Raw genomic sequence first — 17,812 nt, 5'->3', positions numbered from 1 at the left:
GTGGCTCAGCAGTTGGGCATCTGCCTTGGGCTCAGGGTGTGATCCTGGGGTCTGGGATCGAATCCCGCATCAGGCTCCTTACAGGGAGCCTGCTTCTCCCTCTGCCTGAGTCTCTGCCTCTCTCTGTGTGTCTCCTGAATAGATAAATAAAATCTTAAAAAAAAAAAAAAAAAAGTCATAAGGAGAAGAAAATACATTTATAGTTTTGTACTTTTTTTTTAAGTAATCTCTATGCCGATTGTGGGGCTCAAACCCATGAGATTAAGTGTCAGATGCTCTACTGACTGAGCCAGCCAGGTGCCCCTAGTTCTATATTTATAGAAAAAATTCCACATATAAGGAAGTAGTCCCATACAGTTTATTTAATTTCTTTCTATTTATTAGTCCCATACAGTTTATTTTTTTTTTAACTTTTATTTATTTATGATAGTCACACAGAGAGAGAGAGGCAAAGACATAGGCAGAGGGAGAAGCAGGCTCCATGCACCGGGAGCCTGAAGTGGGATTTGATCCCGGGTCTCCAGGATCGCGCCCTGGGCCAAAGGCCGGCGCTAAACCACTGCGCCACGCAGGGATCCCAGTCCCATACAGTTTAAACCCAAGTTGTGTCTTTCAAGAGTCAACTGTATGTGCGTGGCATGTGTGCACATGTATGTACTGAGTGCTCTATGTGTGGGTTGTAGGAAAAAGCCTTAGAAAGTCACTGCTCTGGGAACGCCTGGATGGCTCAGTTGGTTAAGCATCCGATTCTTGCTTTCGGCTCAGGTCATGATCCCAGGGTTGTGGGATCAAGCCCTGCAACCTGCTCCGCACTCAGCAGAGAGTCTGCTTATTCCTCTCCCTCTCCCACCTATGCGTGTCCACTGGCTCATGCATTCTGTCTCAAATAAATAAATAAATAAAATCTTGAAAAAAAGAAAGTCACTGTTCCAGAGTATGTATCTAGGAGAAGAATTGCTGGGTTGCGGTTGCACATCCTCGACTTGTATAAAATTACGCCAGGTTATTTACTGGAGTGATCATATATAAATATAAACCCCATCCACGTCACTCTCTGTAGTAGCTGAGAGGGCAGCCTGGGTGGCTCAGCGGTTTAGCCGCCACCTTCAGCCTAAGGCGTGATCCCGGAGACCCAGGATTGAGTCCTGTGTCAGGCTTCCTGAATGGAGCCTGCTTCTCCCTCTGCCTATGTCTCTGTCCCTTTCTCTCTCTCTGTGTCTCTGGTGATTAAATAAAATCTTAAAAAAAAAAAAAAAAGCTGAGACTCCTCTGCACCAGCCAAGCTGTCCCAAGGATATCTACCCTGACACTGAAGGACCCTGCCTATGTCTCTCTCCTGTGGGCTATGGGTCTCTGTCCCTGTCCTTAGCTGGCAGGGCTTCATTGATTTGCTGGGAAGGCTCATGGCATCCACATGACCACTGGAGCCTCTACAGACACCATGTCACCCTTGACAGTCTTCGCTGATCCCCTCTGCCATTTTGCAAGGGACTCCCCCACCCCTACCCCCGACCCCCAATTGCCTGAGCACTGACTCCATCTCTTTTGCCAGGAAGAACGGCTAAAGCTCCCAATTCTCGCTGAAGAACAAGTGATCATGGAGGCGGTGGCCGAGCACCCCATCGTCATTGTGTGTGGTGAGACTGGCAGTGGGAAGACCACACAGGTGCCGCAGTTTCTCTACGAAGCAGGCTACAGCAGGTGGGGGCTGGCCACGGGGTCCTCTGCAGGTCCCGTGGGTGACGGTGAAGGTGCGATCCCCTAACATGAGCTCCCAGGGATCTATTGCTGGGATCATATGCTGTTCATATCCTGTGTGGCTTTGAGCAAGTTGCTTAACCTCTCTTGGCCTCAGTTTCCTCAACTGTGAGATAAGGATAACCTTTGCACCTACTTCATGCGTTATGTAGGTGAATGAGGAAATTTGTGTAAAATGCTTATTAGATCAGTCCCTGGCATGTGGGGTGATGCATTAACTAATGTCCCTTCCTGTTGACCTGTGTGCATCTTGGGGACCACCCCAGGTACATCGATCTGCCGGGAAGGTTCATGGGACTCAGCATGTAGTGGTACACAAGTGTGACTTATTAGAACAAAAAGCACAGAACACAACTAGCAGAGGGGAGAGGTGCGTGGGGTGAAGTCTGGGAGAATCAATCACAGGCTTGCAGAGCCCTCTCCTGGGAGAGTCACATGGAAGCAGCACGTTGTGACAACCGAGTGAAGTGTTGTCACCAGGGAAGCCCAGTAGAGACGGAGCTCCCAATGTGTCCATTGAGGTCACCTAGGCACCCTCTCCCTAGTACCTGCCCCAGTCCCAGGTGCCCAGAAGGGAAGCAAGTGGTCAGCATCAGCTACACTATACAGGTGGTCCAGGCACATGACCAGGAACCCTCCCAAATTCAGATCCCAGATGCCAGCCGCTACCAACCCAGCAAGCAAACCTTTCTAAGGAGCCCCAGGCCTGCTATGTTAACTGTTTTCTGCACAGCCTCGAATCGGGCCTGTGCTTGGCTGGCTGTGGGCGAACTCCACCCGGGTCCCCTTCTGTCAGCAGGTGCCTAGTTTCTGCCTGTGTCTTTCCTGGTAGGCTGTGACCCCAAAGTGTCTCTGTGCTGACCCACAGGTCATTCCCTTTTGCTGTTCGGGGCTCCTTGCCTGGCGCATGTTCCATCACCCCTGGATCCTGACATGGAACCACATGTGACTGTGGGATGGACAAGTGGGGCCAAGTACTGCTTATGTGTTGTCTTCTCCCTCCCCCAGTGACAACAGCATCATCGGCATCACAGAGCCCCGGCGAGTCGCTGCTGTGGCCATGTCCCAGCGAGTGGCCAAGGAGATGAATCTGTCACAGCGGTGAGGGCTCTGCCTCCTGGAGGAGGGGTGAGGGTGGTCCTCTGGCCTTGCCCAGGGGCTAGCTGTCTGGCACATGCTGAGCAGCCTTTGGGCCCTGTCTGTTCCAAGGGTGCTTGGTGGTAGTGTTGCTTCTGCACCATGCAAGAGGGCTTCCCACACTCTGGACAACAGGACCGTCCTGGGGAGGGGGCCACAGAGCAAGGCAAGGCAGTGGGCACTTGGGCTCACTTCTTGCACAGTGCACTAGGGGACCATGACCCATACAGGGACCTGGGGGCAGAGCAGGGCAGCAGGCAGCCAGATGCAGGCAGGCATTGCTCGGCAGTGGCAAGGTAGCTTAGGCAAGGTCCCTGAGTGCAGATCCTCTGCCGTCATTCAGACACTTTGGAGCACAGCAGAGCAAGTACAGCACCTGCTTGAGAATGGCTTGGGGCTGTGTTTGTAATGCATGTGTCTGGGCCCCAGGCAAGATTATGGTATTCAGTTTCCAAGCGGTGGCATGTCCAGTATGGTCTGCAACTGAGATAGCACAGAAGAACATAGAGTTTCCTTTATCTGTCTTGTTACTGAATGTTTGCGGGTCATCACTTGCTGTGCACCTGGCCTCTCCTGGGACTGGCATGTGAGTGGAGGAGGCATGTTCTGTTTGCATGTTAGGGGCAGCAAGGGACCCCCAGTGTGTTTCCTGTGGATCCTTCTAGACAGTCATAGGCACAGACAAGCATCTGTGTGTGTCTCTCTGTATTCCTCTCTGAGAGGAATGGTTATAGAAATGGTTCATTCTGTGTCTTTCCTGGTGCATTTAATGATATATATTGAAAATAACAGTATGTACAAAACCGCCGTATTTTGTCATCCTTTTTAACTTTTTATTGTGGAAATTTTAAGCACAGAGAAAAGTAGAAAGACTAGTGAAGGGATCCCTGGGTGGCTCAGCGGCTTAGCACCTGCCTTCGGCCCAGGGCGTGATCCTGGAGTCTGGGATCGAGTCCCACATTGGGCTCCCTGCATGGAGCCTGTTTCTCCCTGTGCCTGTGTCTCTGCTTCTCTCTCATGGATAAATAAATAAAATCTTTGAAAAAAAAAGAAAAAAAAAGACTAGTGAATGAGCTCCCATGGACCTAAAACCAAGTTTCAAGGATTGTCAAGTCATGCAACTGCGCCCCCTGCCTCCCCCAACTGGGGGAGGGTTTAGAAGCCAGTGCTGGCTTCAGAGAAGTTTATCCTCAAGGTTCCACAGTGTGGGGCTAAGAGATCAAGAATATTTTATTTTTTTAAGATAAGGAATCTATAAAGCAATTTTATTTTATTTTTTTTATTTATTTATGATAGTCACACAGAGAGAGAGAGAGAGGCAGAGACACAGGCAGAGGGAGAAGCAGGCTCCATGCACCGGGAGCCCGACATGGGATTCGATCCCGGGTCTCCAGGATCATGCCCTGGGCCAAAGGCAGGCGCCAAACCGCTGCGCCACCCAGGGACCCCTATAAAGCAATTTTAGCACCCTTACCACAACTAAAACTTGTGAAACTCTGCAGTGTCGTCCTGTCCATGCTCTTCTCTGAAAGGTTTTCAGAGTTGGTTGTTTGAATTAAGCTCCAGCCAAATCTACCATGTTTGGTAGATCTATCTTTTGGAGGGCTGCGACAGCCCCTCTGCGTCACGTTGGTGACAGAACGGGCCGGGGCCGGGCACTGTCTGTGCTATGTGGGGAGAGCTGCTGGACCAGGCCTCAGCTCTGGCCTTGGTGTGGCCTCGTGGCTGCAGCAGGTCAGGTCCTTGCCTGCCTGAGCTGGAGCCTATCTCCGCAGGGTCGTCTCCTATCAGATCCGATACGAAGGAAACGTGACTGAAGAGACCAGAATCAAGTTCATGACGGATGGTGTATTGCTGAAAGAAATCCAGAAGGTTGGTCCCTCATCCTCTGTCACAAAGCAAGGCTGATGAGCATGGGGTGGGGAGTTCCATGGCACCTGGAGGTGAGCAGTTGGCTTGCCAGCCGCTGGCACACGGTGCTACTATGTGACCTTGGGCAAGTTACTTCACTTCTCTGAGCCTTAGCTTCTTGGTCTGCATGCCTGTACTTTTCTCATATATTTGTTTTGAAGCAAGAATTTCATGATGCATGAAGGCACCTTAGCCTGGCACCTAGCAGGTGCTCTTTAAATGTGAACTCGTTATTATGGTTTGGTTCACAGACTTTGTGCATTAGTCATATGCATACCACTCCTTGCTGGCTGTGTGACGTCCACCTGGGCAGGGACCTCTGGGGAGGGCAGATGTGATGCCTATCTCCTCTACCATGACACCAGCCAGGGACACCCGGGACCACCCAACATGGCTGAGTATGGCTCCTTTCTGTATGGTGTACACTGTCTGATTGCCCTTGGTCCCACCTGCCACCATCTCATTTCTGTTTCCTGCCTACACTCCCTGCCCTACAGGTGTCTGGATTTGGTAGCTTGGCTCTAATACATGGTAGCTGCCCTTCTCCCAGCAATTTCTCTGCAAGGCCCTAGCCACAGGCCCTCGGCTATGCACTTTACAGATTGTAATTGTAATGGAAACCTGACTGTGACCTTGTCAGGTCGGTCCCATTGCCCCATCTAACAGGTGGAGAACCGGCCTGGAAGAGATGAGTAACTTGCCTGAGGTCACAGACCAGGGTTCCCCCTGACCAAGTGCTCCAGGATCCATGCCAGCTATGAAAGGGGCTCCTGGAGGGGGAGTTTTGGGGTGCAGGTGACCTTGGAGTGGCTTGGGCCTAGGCCAGCAGAGCTCACCACACTACCCCCTCCCCAGGATTTCCTGCTGCTTAGATACAAGGTGGTGCTCATCGACGAAGCCCACGAGAGGAGCGTGTACACGGATATCCTTATTGGCCTCCTGTCCCGCATCGTGTCTCTCCGGGCAAAGGTAGGGCAAGTTGTAGAAGCAGCCAGGGAACCCCATGCGAGCCACAGCCAGGGCTCCTATCCCCCCATCAAGAGCTTGGGCTCCCTCTGCCCGCACCACCTGCTGCTGTGGGATGATCTCCGAGAACAGGATCCCCTGGGCCAGTGCTGGGACTGTGGCTCTCCATATGAACCACCCCTTTATCACTCCACCCATTGAAATCGTGGGTCTCACCTTGGAAGCTACTGCCCTTCCCTCTGTCACCGGGTCTGTCATCCCACAGAGGCACCTGCCGTTGAAGCTGCTCATCATGTCGGCCACTCTGCGGGTGGAGGACTTCACGCAGAACCAGCGGCTCTTCCCCCAGCCGCCCCCAGTCATCAAGGTAGTGCCTTGGGCTGGCCAGGGGAGGCAGGGCCTGTTAGGATTGACAGTGGAACTCCTAGTTGTGAGGAAGCCAAGCTCTGGGGAGGCCCTGCCTGCTGATGGAGGCTGGGGGCTGGGGGTGTGCCCACCTGAGAGTGAGTGCGGGGGAGGTGTTAGGGAGCTGCTCGCACTGAGCTAAGAGCTCAGAGGTCCAAAAGGCCAGGGCAGGGGGAGGCTCAGCTCGGTGCCTTCTTGGGCATGTGTCTCAGGTGGAGTCCAGGCAGTTCCCAGTGACAGTGCACTTCAACAAGCGGACCCCACTAGAAGACTACAGTGGCGAGTGCTTCCGGAAGGTCTGCAAGATCCACCGCATGTTGCCAGCAGGTGAGGCCCTGGGGACCAGAAAGGCTGGACCTCTTTTCCCTCCCGCCTCTGGCTCTTCCCTGATGGTGGGATGTCCGTAACACAAGCTTCACCACTCTAACCATTTGTAAGCATGTAGTTCAGTGGCCTTCGTGCATTCATGGCATAGGCGTGCCTCGTTTGCTGTGCTTGGCTTTATTGTCCTTCGTGGATACTGCATTCATTTTACAAATTGAAGGTTTGTGGGCATCTCTCTGCGCCAAACAAGTCTGTCAGTACCGTTTTTCCAGCAGCACTAACTCACGTCATGTGTCTGTCACGTCCCGGTAATTCTCACAGTATTTTAAACTTTTTCATTGATGTTTTGGTGATCTGTGGTCAGTAATTACAACCTGCTGAAAGCTCAGATATAGGAGTTGCTTTTTAGATACCATGCTGTTGCACACAATAGATTACAGCTCAGCGTAAACGTAACTTTCACCTACGCCGGGAAAGCAGGCCTTCGTGTAACTCACTTTATCGTGACGCTCGCTGCATTGGGATGGTCCAGAAGAAGACCCACAGTACCCCTGGGGCGCACCCATGCTGTGACCTGTCCTCAACATCCCTCTGCAGAGCATTTTTGTCACCACGAAGTCTGTCCCTATTAAACGCTGACTCGGCCCTACCGTTCGACTTTCTGTCTCTACACGTTTGTTTATCCCAGACGTTTCGTACAGAAGGATTCCCGTACCATGTGGGCTTTCTGCCTGGCTTCTTTAACGTGACACCTCACTTTCAAGGCGCAGCCACATTGTGCCTGGTGTCCAGTTCTTCTCCCCTGGTAATGGCTGCATCCTATTCTGCTGTGTGGAGAGACTACCGCCTGTTCATCCTTCACCAGTTGATGGGTGCTTGGGTTGCTTCCACCCCTTGGCTGTTGTGAATAGAGCTGCCATGAGGTCTGTGTGCAGGTTTTGGGTTGTGTCCCCCTTTCCCAGGAGTCGTGCAGCCAGGTCACGCAGGAGGTCTGTCCAGCTCCCCGTCACACGTCCTCAGTCTGGGTGGAAGCTGCCCACTGCTCATCTGGGTTTCTCAGTCCTGCTGTCCCCAGCCCTGCCTCACTCCTGGCTTTTCACAGATGCTTGTTGTTAAGTTGATGTTTTCCCCATGAATGAAGGGATAGTGAGGGGTCTCGTTCGTTCTTTCTGCAGGTGGCATCCTGGTCTTCCTGACGGGGCAGGCAGAGGTGCATGCACTGTGCCGCAGGCTGAGGAGAGCCTTCCCGCACACCAGACGCAGGCCCCCAGGTAACCTGGCAGCACCTGGCCCTGGGAGGTGGCGGGTGGTCAGCCTTGGCCCCAGAGTCCCCGCACGTGAGAGCCTGGCACCCTTCCCTACCCTGCAGTTCCCCCCAAGGAATGGCCAGCACTACAGCAGCCTTACTGTGGACAGTGAAGAACAGAGTCCTCATAGCCTGAGCCTGGTCTCAAGAGGTCTTCCTCCTGACTCTGCTTCTCTTGCAGAAAAAGAAGATCAAGAAGATTCAGTAGAGGAGATGCGCAAGTTTAAGAAATCCAGGACAAGGGTGAAGAAGGCCCAGGCAGCGGTGTGTAGAGACTTGTGGGGTAGGGGGCAGCTCGGAGCTCTTACACCTTTGTGTCTATGGTGGCCAACAGCCCCATGTAGCTGTGTAGATGCAAATTCAGTTTAAACAAAGTAAAATTCAGTTCCTCGGTTGTATCAGACACATTTCAGGTGCTCAGTAGCTGGGGCTACTCATGACTGTATTGGGCAGCATGGGCCTGAACATTCCTACCATGGGAGGAAGTTCCCTTGGATAGTGCTGCTCCAGAAGCTGCAGGAGGGCCTATGGGCCAAGAAGAAGCTTCTGGAAGGCCGGCCCTCAACACCTGAGCTGGGCCTATGAGGATCTCTAGGAGGGCAGGGAGAACCAGAGCACGGGGTCCCTGGTGTTGGCTGGACAACCGAAGAGGGGAGCATTCTCCCCCAGGCATCCCCATAATGTCGTGGATCTGTGGGTAATGCATCCTTACTTGGAGGTCACTAACACCCTCCCCCCACACCCGCTGTGTTTAGGGCCTGCCAGGTGATGCTCTAAATGCCTCCCAAGTGTTGACTGGGTCCTCACAGCAGCCCTGTGGCCATGTGAGATGAGTCCTATCGTTGTCCCTATGACAAGGACGGTTGCCAGAGCTGCCCAAGGTCATGTGGCTTGCGGGAGGAGGGGGAGCAGGGTCTCGTGCTTGAACGCGATTGTCTTTCTTGCTTTGTGGCCCACATCCATGGTTCTCATGTCTTGTTCGCCATAGATGTTGCCCCAGATCAGTTTGGACAGCTACTCAGTGTTGCCAGCAGGCGAAGGCGACGAGGATAGGGAGGCAGAGATGGATGAGGAAGAAGAGGCGGCTCTGGGCTCCGACCTTGACCTAGACTTGGGGGACGACGGAACAGATGGAGGTGTGGCCTGGGCAGGGACCCCCGTCATGCTCCTTCAGGCATTCATTCGACAGGTGTCTGTTGAGTGCCTGCTATGTGCCAGCCCCTGTTGTTAGGCCCAGACTTCCTTGTCCCGAGCCTCAAGGGAGCCAGGCTTCCTGGCCACTTTGTGCCTGCTGTTTGCTGAGCAACTGCCTGGCAGAGTAGACCCTCAGATATTTGGTAGTGTTAATTGTAATGGGAGCACTCAGCTTTGCTGGGTAAATGCACGCCTCACGCTGGCTGGAAGGGTTGCCCAGTTCCAGGGCCCCCTGTTCAGAGATGGTCCAGGGCCACATGGGTCACCACAGAGGCATCCAGCAGGCAGTAGGGCTCACAGCCAGACCTCTGAGAAGGAGATTGCATAGGAGATTGTATAGCGTGGCAGGCATTTCCCACCTGGGTCAGGATAGTGGGGCGGGAAGAGCCTTCAGGAGCCTCTCAGACTCTGACCCAGATGGTGCTCACCCACTGTCCTGGTCCCAAGGGCAGAGGCCCCTGGCAGCAGGCAGGACAGGTTAGGGGGTGCTGGACAGCCTGAGCAGGGCTCCCGCTGTGGTTGTTTGGGAGTGCCAGCAGGCTTCTGCTTTCCCTGCAGGTGAGAAGCCGGATGCCTCGCTCCCCCTCCATGTGCTCCCGCTCTACTCTTTGCTGGCCCCAGAGAAGCAAGCGCAGGTACCAGGATGGAGTCTGGGGTGGGTGCTTTGTGGATGTTTGGCTGGGCGGGGGCCACCTTGCCTCGTGGGGGCACCTCCTAAGAGCAGCAGGATAAAGGCAGGGCAAGTCCGGGGTTGTCCTTGTCATCAGCAGTTTGATCAGCACCCCCAGTTTTGAGAGGGTGTTGGGATCTCTGGAGAGGAACACTTCCTTGCATTTATGCAGGTTGTTGTGGCCCAAGGCAAGGGGAGGGCTTGTCACCTTTGCCCCTTCTGGCCCCCCCACCCCCCAGGCTAACTGACTTCTCTAGGATCATGAAAAAATTCCTGGCTTTGCCCCCACCCCCCACCCCTATGCCATGTCTGTCCCACAAATTCCTGATTCTGGTGCTTCTTAGCTACTTTCCCTCCCCAACAATTCCAGGTCTTCCAACCTCCCCCAGAGGGTACACGGCTGTGTGTTGTAGCCACCAATGTGGCCGAGACGTCCCTCACCATCCCGGGCATCAAATACGTGGTGGACTGTGGGAAGGTCAAGAAGCGGCACTATGATCGTGTCACTGGCGTCTCCTCCTTCCGAGTCACCTGGGTGTCACAGGCTTCAGCTGATCAGCGGGCGGGCCGAGCAGGCCGGACAGAGCCAGGCCACTGCTACAGGTGGAGTTCCTTGGGCCTCTCCAGTGACGTTGGGGTCACTGTGCAGCTTCCCAGCAAGGAGTAAGGAAAGGGGGTCCCCTCCTCTGTCTGCAGGGAGTGCTGTCGGCTGGAGACGGTCCTTGGGGTACTCTGCAGAGCTTCGTTGGCTCTCAGACACTCCTGTTCTTTATTCTGACCCCAAAGTAGATACTTACTTCAGCTTTGTTTCCATTTTATTTTGTGACAGCTTCATGGAGGTGAAATTAATCTACAAAAAATGTCACCATTTTGAAGCCTGCAGTTCTGTGGTCTTCAGTGTCCTCAGAACAGCATTGCCACAGCCTGTTGCCAACATTCTCGTCACCCCAAAAGAGACCCATATCCCTGCTTCCCATCCCCACTCTTGGACATGTGTCTCCACCTCCCAGGTCTGTCCCTGGGGAGGGGCTGCTGGGTCACATGGCCACTGTTTACTGCAGTGACTCTGCTTTGTGGCACTCTGAGCCACAGGAGGTTCCAATTTCCTGCATTCTTCACGATACCTGTTAACTTTTCCTTTTTTTTTTTTTTTTTTTTAACTGGAAGTGTGCTGTGGCGGCTCGCTGGGCTTCTGGTTTGCATTTCCCTGATGGCTAATGACCCTGAGCATTTTCTCCTGTGTTTGTTGGTCACTCATCTGTGTTCTTTGGAGAAATGCTTTTTCAGATCTCTTGCTTATTTTTTAACAGGGTTATTTCTTTTTTATTGTTGAGTTGAAAGAGTTCTTTCCTAATCTGGATATTAGATCCATATCAGAGGTGCCATTGGCAAATAATTTCTCCCAATCTGTATCCTTATACTCATTTTTGATAGGTTTATTGCTGGTTTTGTTGATAATTGTTTTAAATTACGAAAAAAGGAGAGTGAGAAATTGTGCAAAGAAAACTAGTGAGAAGTGACAATGGTAGCAGTTTGCTGGCGATGGAGTGCCAGGTGCTGCTCTCCATCCCCCACATGGCACCTGAGACCTCTGCCCTGCCCTGAGGGGGCAACTGCTTAGCCCAGTCCTTGAGAAAGGGAAACAAGGCAGGAGGAGGGTCCGTGGCTGAGTGGACATCCAGTGCCAGGTAGCTTGGCTGAGTTCCTCTTTTATTTGTTTATAAAATAATTCTGTTATCCTTGGTGCCTCTCTGGGCCCAGGCTCTATTCATCTGCGGTTTTCAGTGACTTTGAGCAGTTTCCTCCTCCTGAAATCACCAGGCGACCAGTCGAAGACTTGATCCTTCAAATGAAAGCACTCAACATTGAAAAGGTCAGCGGTGGCCCCAGCCCTGCCTATACCCCACTGAGCCCCCATCACCCTGGCCCCAGCCCTGCCCGCACCCCCTGAGCTCCCATTGCTCTGTGTCCCATTCTGTTGCGGCAGCTACAGCCCCATGTGGGCTGGCTTCCAAATGCAGGGAGCCCAGGGCTGCACCTTACTGTGCTGGCCCTGGGCCCTGGGCCCTCCCACTTCCCAGGGCTATACCCCTTGAACAGCCAGAGGACCTGCCCACTGCACAGAGGGCTGCCGTTTTCCTGGGGCTCACAGAATGTTCTTTTGCCACAGTCATCTGCCTGGCACAAGAGTGTCCTCACTTTGCCCCTGTCCAGGGGTCACCTGCTTTCTACTGCTCCATGGGGAGGGGGGGCTACCAGCAGAGAGAGTCCCTGGGCCCATCACTTGTCATTCCCATTCCTTCCTCCCCGACCCTAAAGTCTCTCTGGCTTTGTCTATTTTCGACATTCTTAGAAATGGAATTATTCTATAAATGCCTTCAAGGGTCACATCCCTCGTGGCATGTCTCAGTACTTCCTTCGTTTTTCTGGCCAAGTAATGCTCCAACTTGGGGCCGGGCCACATTCTGTCTGGCCATTCTTCTGTCGGTAGCCACCTGTGTTGTCTCCACCTCCGGCCGTTAGGGGCAGAGCCACTGTGAACGTGGGTGTATACACACTTACCAGACACTTTTTGTGGGTCAGTCAGTTACTCAGGTGCCACCATTCCTGAGCCCAGTCCCTCTGTCTCCTCACCGTGTTGTTGTGCAGGCACATTTCCTCCTGTTTGCTCCATGCTGACTCCCTGGGAGTGGGGGGCCTTCCTGTTACATGCACGCTCAGCAGAGGCAGAGCCCTCATCTTGGGCTTTCTTGATCTCTGTTGGCCAGGAACAGCCCCCGGCACACATTAGGTGCTCAGTACATGCTTTTGAGTGTGTGGATTATGTGCATAAATGAAGGAATGGGACTTTTGGGGTTCCCCTGGCTTACAGACCAGGAAAGTGCCCGGGGCTCCTTTCTGAGTGTCCAGTGTTGTAAGTGGTCTTAGGACAGGTGCAGGAGCGCCGTCCTCCCACCAGGCCTGGCCTGGCTGACCCTTAGGGGTCCCCATACTTGCTTCTCTGCATTCATGGCTGCCTCCTGCCACGTCTCCCCCTGCCCAGGTCATCAACTTTCCTTTTCCAACCCCTCCGTCTGTGGAGGCCCTCATCGCCGCTGAGGAGCTGTTGATTGCGCTGGGTGCCCTGCAGGCGCCCCAGAAAACAGAAAGGTGGGTAGGGCGGGGGGCGGGGTAGTGGACAGCCCAGTTCGCAGCTCGTGCTCTGCCCTCCCACTCCTGAGCTGACCTGAGCACCAGGGCCGCGTAGTCGTGACGCCCCCACCGCACACCTCTTCCTCCAGCGTGAAGCAGCTGCAGAGGTCCTGGCTGGGCTGCCCCATCACTGCACTGGGCAGGACCATGGCCACGTTCCCTGTGGCGCCCCGCTACGCCAAGATGCTGGCACTGAGCAGGCAACACGGCTGCCTGCCCTACGCCATCACCATTGTGGCTGCCATGACAGTCCGGGAGCTGTTCGAGGAGCTGGACAGGTGGGCACTGGGGGGCTCGGCGCAGGCCACAAGGGCCCCCTGTGCTGAGCGATGACTGGGAGCCCGACCTCCGGGGTGGGGTCGCTGGCGTGTTGAGTGACTTCGTGCACGTGCTGGTCCTCCCCGAGCCCGGCAGCATTCTGATCCCTGAAGAGCTCTGTCTTCACTTCTGGAGCAGTCCTGATTGTACACTGGCTAAGACCCCAGGTTCTGGGCCACACTGCCTGGGTTCAGATCCTCCTCCCGCCACTTCCAAACTGTGGCTTCAGGGAGGCGACTTTATCTCCTGTTCCTTCTCTTTCACGTCTGGAAAGTGAGGGTGAGATATTAATTAATAATAACTGAGTTGTCAGGGTGAAAGTCGTTAACACGAGCAAAGGGCTCCAAATCATGCCTGACGCATACAGTAACCTAGGTGTCCGCTCTTTGAGGTTTGGGGAACCATGATAGTAATGCGATCATTCAGGCCACACTCGGTGGATGTAAAGGTTCCTTGTTGTCACTTTTAACTATAGATGTGTAAGATGTTACTTGTTTATTGGATTCTTTGTATCAGTCTTTATCTGTGGAAAGGCGGTCAGTGGTCGGGTTAGGAGGCACGCACTGTTTTAATCTCATAGGCTGTTGGTGGTAAATTATGGGCCTAAGACCTTAATCGTGTTAGTCAGTGGCTCCCCCAGGCATTTTCTCTGCCTCCTAAGCCTCTGAGCTTGCCCTGATTAACTAATGTGTTCCCTGCCCCCACGACCCGGAGGGCGACCAGGCAGCAGCTCAGGGTTTGTGTGTGTGTGTTTGCAGACCTGCCGCCAGTGATGAGGAGTTGGCCCGGCTAAAGGACAAGCGGGCCCGGGTGGCCCAGATGAAGAGGATCTGGGCAGGGCAAGGTGCCTCTCTCAAACTCGGAGACATCATGGTGCTGCTGGGTGTGTGTCAGGTGTGGCATGGAGGGGTGGCGGTCAGGCAGGCTGGGGCAGGGCGGCAAGTGAGTGCACCCCTCATCCACAGGTGCCGTGGGAGCCTGTGAGTACTCTGGCCGCTCACCCCAGTTCTGTGAGGCCAACGGGCTTCGGTACAAGGCCATGATGGAGATCCGGCGCCTGCGGGGCCAGCTGACCACTGCAGGTACCATCCACCCCCCACCCCCCGATGCCAGCCTCTGGGGGCTCCCCAGGCCCTCTGAGGCAACACCCGGCGGAGAACTTGACCGTTTCAGTGATTCAGGTTGATTTGAGCAATGTTAACCACATTCCATTAATCCCTGTTACCCATGGATTCCATTTGCAAATTCACCTACTCACTGAGAATTACTTGTAACCCAAAACCAGTACTGAGTGCCTCTTGGCCATACCCACCAACAGAGGGGGTAACATGCCCCCTGTCTCTCATCAGGCTATTCCTCGGTCTCATCTTTTCCTTGGTAATGTCCCTCTTCATCACCCTCTGTCCCCAGGACCGGTCTGGACCTGCTCTTTGCCACATCTGCTTCCCCGCAGCCCTCCATAGTCTCATCCTGGGGTTCCCCTCTCCCTTGCACCTCGGCCAAGTGGAGGGCCCCTTTTGGGAGTAAGGGAGCAGCTGATAGTTCAGTCCCCTACTTTCTGCCCCTGAGCTGGGCTGCTGGAGACCAGGCCTGGGTGGGGGGTTGGCAGGGGCTCTGGCAGGCACTGGAGGCTACTTTCTTACTATCTCTTAGGTTTTTTCTCTCTTTATGTTAAACATATGTTTTGCTGAAGGTTTGTAGAAAAGACAGAGGAGGTTTAGGGCGCAAACTTCAGAACAGAAACCATCCGCCCCCTGCCAGCCCTGCTTCCTTCCAGATTCTGATCCTCCTCCTCCCTGCCACACGCCCCTCCAAGCTGCAGGACCCAGAGCCCCCTTCTCCTTTCTTGTCCTCCAAGGAATCTGCACAGCTTCAGGCCCTCGTCCTCATCCCATGCAGAGTGGGGAGGCCTGGCCTGAGCTCACACCTGGCTCCGTGGCACAGGTGACTCCCGCCAGCCGCGTAGATGGCGTCGCTCTGCTGTCCACACTGGGGGATGACCCACTCATCGGGTCCCTTCCAAGCATGCAAGGTCCTGCACTGGGGCCAGCGAGGAGGTCTTGTGTGGGCCCAGCAGGCTCTTCCCTAGCAGCTCGCCCTGCTGCCCACTAAGGAACTGGGGCTTTGTTCTAAGGAAGAGAAGGACGAAGGTTTGGGGCATGCAGCTAGCTGTGCCCTGCAGAGGGTTCTGGTGGCCTTGGTGGAGAAGAGGCAGAGTAAGCCCGGAGCTCCACGTTCAGTGGTGCGAGCCCTTCCAGAAGGTCAGGGCAGGGGCAGCCCCAGGCCTCACTGTTCCTATCACTGCTGTTGTCACACTTGGCTCTCCCCACAGTCAATACCGTGTGCCCTGAGGCTGGGCTCTTCATGGACCCCAAGATGCAGCCGCCTTCCGAGAGCCAGGTGACCTACCTGCGGCAGATTGTGGCGGCCGGCCTGGGTGACCACCTGGCCCGCAGGGTCCAGAGTGAGGACCTGTTGGACGACAAGTGGAAGAATGCCTACAAGGTTGGCCCCAGGGATGTGCGGGTGTGTGGGCAGGTGGCCGTACCAGCCTCCCCACCACCCTGCCCTCCCCAGCTGTCTCAGGGCCTGCCCGCCTAGGCACTCCACATCACTGGCGAGGGGCTGCCGGGAGCCACATCCTCCTCACCCACGGGAAAGGCCACACCAGGGAGCAGGGTGGGGTGTGTGATGGGTTCACATATTCCTTTGTGAATATTCCTTAGCTTTGCCCCCAACTTTATTTTTGTAACTACATTGAGCGAGAAATCGGATACCGTAAATTGACCTTTTTAAGGTATCCAATCAGTGGTTTTCCGTCTCTATGGAGCCATGTGACCATCCCCACAGTAGGCTTCAGAGCATCTTCATTCTCCCCCAAAAGACATCCATGTCCCTTAGTGGCTCCCCATTTTCTGCTCATTTCCCCACCCTGTGAATCCACACAGACATGTGTGGATTTGTCTGCTTGGGACATTTCACAATAGTGGTTTGTGCTTCTCTCACGTGCCATCCCGTTGTTCTGCTTCATCCACTTGGCAGCCTGGCTCTGCAGAGCAGTGGGTGGTACTGCTCAGACAGGGCCGCCCCATGTGTATCCATGTGCATGCATGCACACACGCATACACATGCATGCACATATATGCACATATGCATACACGGCCACGCCGTCAGAGACCAAATGCTCTCCTGCCCTCCAGCTGAGTGCCTAATCGAATTCCTGTGGGGAAGTCTCACCTGGCGTCTGTGCATCTCCTGGACTCATACTTGCCCTTCTTCTCTCTGCAGACCCCTCTCCTTGATGACCCTGTCTTCATCCACCCCGGTTCTGTCCTTTTCAAAGAGCTCCCAGAGTTTGTGGTCTACCAGGAGATCATGGAGACCACCAAGATGTACATGAAAGGTAGCCAGGCTGGCGGCTGGCCCACTGCCTGACCCACTGCAGCTATGTCACTGGGACCCTGTGGGGGAAGAACCTTGGGCCTCTTCCCTGCCACAGTGCCCACTGCGACCCCTGGCCTTCTCTTCCTGGCCCCCAGGCGTTTCGGCTGTGGAGGTCCAGTGGATCCCAGTCCTGCTGCCTTCCTACTGCCAGTTCGACAAGCCCCTGGAGGAGCCACCCCCTGTCTACTGCCCAGAGAAGGGGCGGGTGCTGTGTCACCGGGCCAGTGTGTTCTGTGAGTCAGGGTGACTTCCTGCCGGCCTTGGGTTCCACACCATGTGCCCTGGAAATGCATGTCATAGGTGATGTCACCTCAGGTCTTCTGCCTCTTTGGTGGGTGGGACCTGGGGCTCAGGAACAGGACTGGGGATCTGGGGAACCCCCACCCCCACCCCAGCCCCTTGCTCATGGACTCTGCCCCTCCAGATCGTGTTGGCTGGCCGCTCCCTGCAGTCCAGGTGGATTTTCCAGAGGGTATTGACTGTTATAAGCACTTTGCCCGGTTTCTGCTGGAAGGGCAGGTAGGCAGCCCAGGAGCTCCCTCACCCCCTTGCCCGGTACCATGGGCAGAAAGTGAGCCAGAATCCCTCACCCCGTCCCGTGGTCTCTCCTCAGGTTTTCCAGAAGCTGGCCTCCTACCGGGGCTGTTTACTGTCCAGCCCTAGCACGATGCTGAAGACGTGGGCCAGGTATAGGCTTCCTCAGGAGCATCAGGGTAGCAGGTGGGGGTGAAGGGAGCCAATGCAGTGTTAGTGCCTTGGGGCGGCTGTAGCAAAGTATCACCAACCAAACAGCTTAAAACAACAGAAGTGTGTTTCTCACAGCCCCAGAGGCCAGAAGTTGGAAGTCAAGGTATCAGCAGGGCTGTGCTCCCTCTAAATGTTCTAGGGGAGGGCCCTTCCTGCCTCTCCTGTTCCTGGTGCATCCAAGCATTCTGTGGCTTGTGGTCACGTTCCTCTGATGTCTGCCTTTTTGTTCATGTTCTTGTGTCTCTCTGTGTTTTCTCCTCTTATATGGACTCTCAATCATTGGATTTAGGGCTCACCCAATCCAATATGAACTTCTCTTAAGTAATCATATCGGCAAAGACCTTCTTTCCAAATAAGGTCACTATCGGAGGTTTTAGGGAGACCCTGGTCAGCCCATTATGAGCTCCAGGTGTCAGCTGGAGGCATCCTGCACACCTGAG

The 17,812-nt window shown here is 54.4% G+C and overlaps 1 protein-coding gene across 1 annotated transcript in view; it reads left to right on the top strand.

The window, feature by feature from the left end:
• The window catches only part of DHX37 (DEAH-box helicase 37), a 28,257-nt gene that overhangs the window by 8,724 nt on the left and 1,721 nt on the right, over window positions 1-17,812 (top strand). The window contains exons 5-25 of the mRNA XM_041729302.1: window positions 1,553-1,701; window positions 2,767-2,859; window positions 4,671-4,767; window positions 5,662-5,775; window positions 6,038-6,139; window positions 6,390-6,504; window positions 7,677-7,772; window positions 7,989-8,071; window positions 8,796-8,943; window positions 9,560-9,636; window positions 10,042-10,274; window positions 11,433-11,544; window positions 12,715-12,821; window positions 12,953-13,141; window positions 13,940-14,064; window positions 14,147-14,263; window positions 15,514-15,686; window positions 16,470-16,584; window positions 16,721-16,858; window positions 17,050-17,144; window positions 17,239-17,312. Of these exons, the coding sequence (XP_041585236.1) occupies window positions 1,553-1,701; window positions 2,767-2,859; window positions 4,671-4,767; window positions 5,662-5,775; window positions 6,038-6,139; window positions 6,390-6,504; window positions 7,677-7,772; window positions 7,989-8,071; window positions 8,796-8,943; window positions 9,560-9,636; window positions 10,042-10,274; window positions 11,433-11,544; window positions 12,715-12,821; window positions 12,953-13,141; window positions 13,940-14,064; window positions 14,147-14,263; window positions 15,514-15,686; window positions 16,470-16,584; window positions 16,721-16,858; window positions 17,050-17,144; window positions 17,239-17,312 (2,552 nt within the window). The remainder of the gene's footprint in view (window positions 1-1,552; window positions 1,702-2,766; window positions 2,860-4,670; window positions 4,768-5,661; window positions 5,776-6,037; window positions 6,140-6,389; window positions 6,505-7,676; window positions 7,773-7,988; window positions 8,072-8,795; window positions 8,944-9,559; window positions 9,637-10,041; window positions 10,275-11,432; window positions 11,545-12,714; window positions 12,822-12,952; window positions 13,142-13,939; window positions 14,065-14,146; window positions 14,264-15,513; window positions 15,687-16,469; window positions 16,585-16,720; window positions 16,859-17,049; window positions 17,145-17,238; window positions 17,313-17,812) is intronic.

Source organism: Vulpes lagopus, chromosome 14 (assembly GCF_018345385.1).
Source record: "Vulpes lagopus strain Blue_001 chromosome 14, ASM1834538v1, whole genome shotgun sequence".
NCBI lineage: Eukaryota > Metazoa > Chordata > Mammalia > Carnivora > Canidae > Vulpes > Vulpes lagopus.
This window is presented reverse-complemented; position numbering and strand designations above follow the sequence as displayed.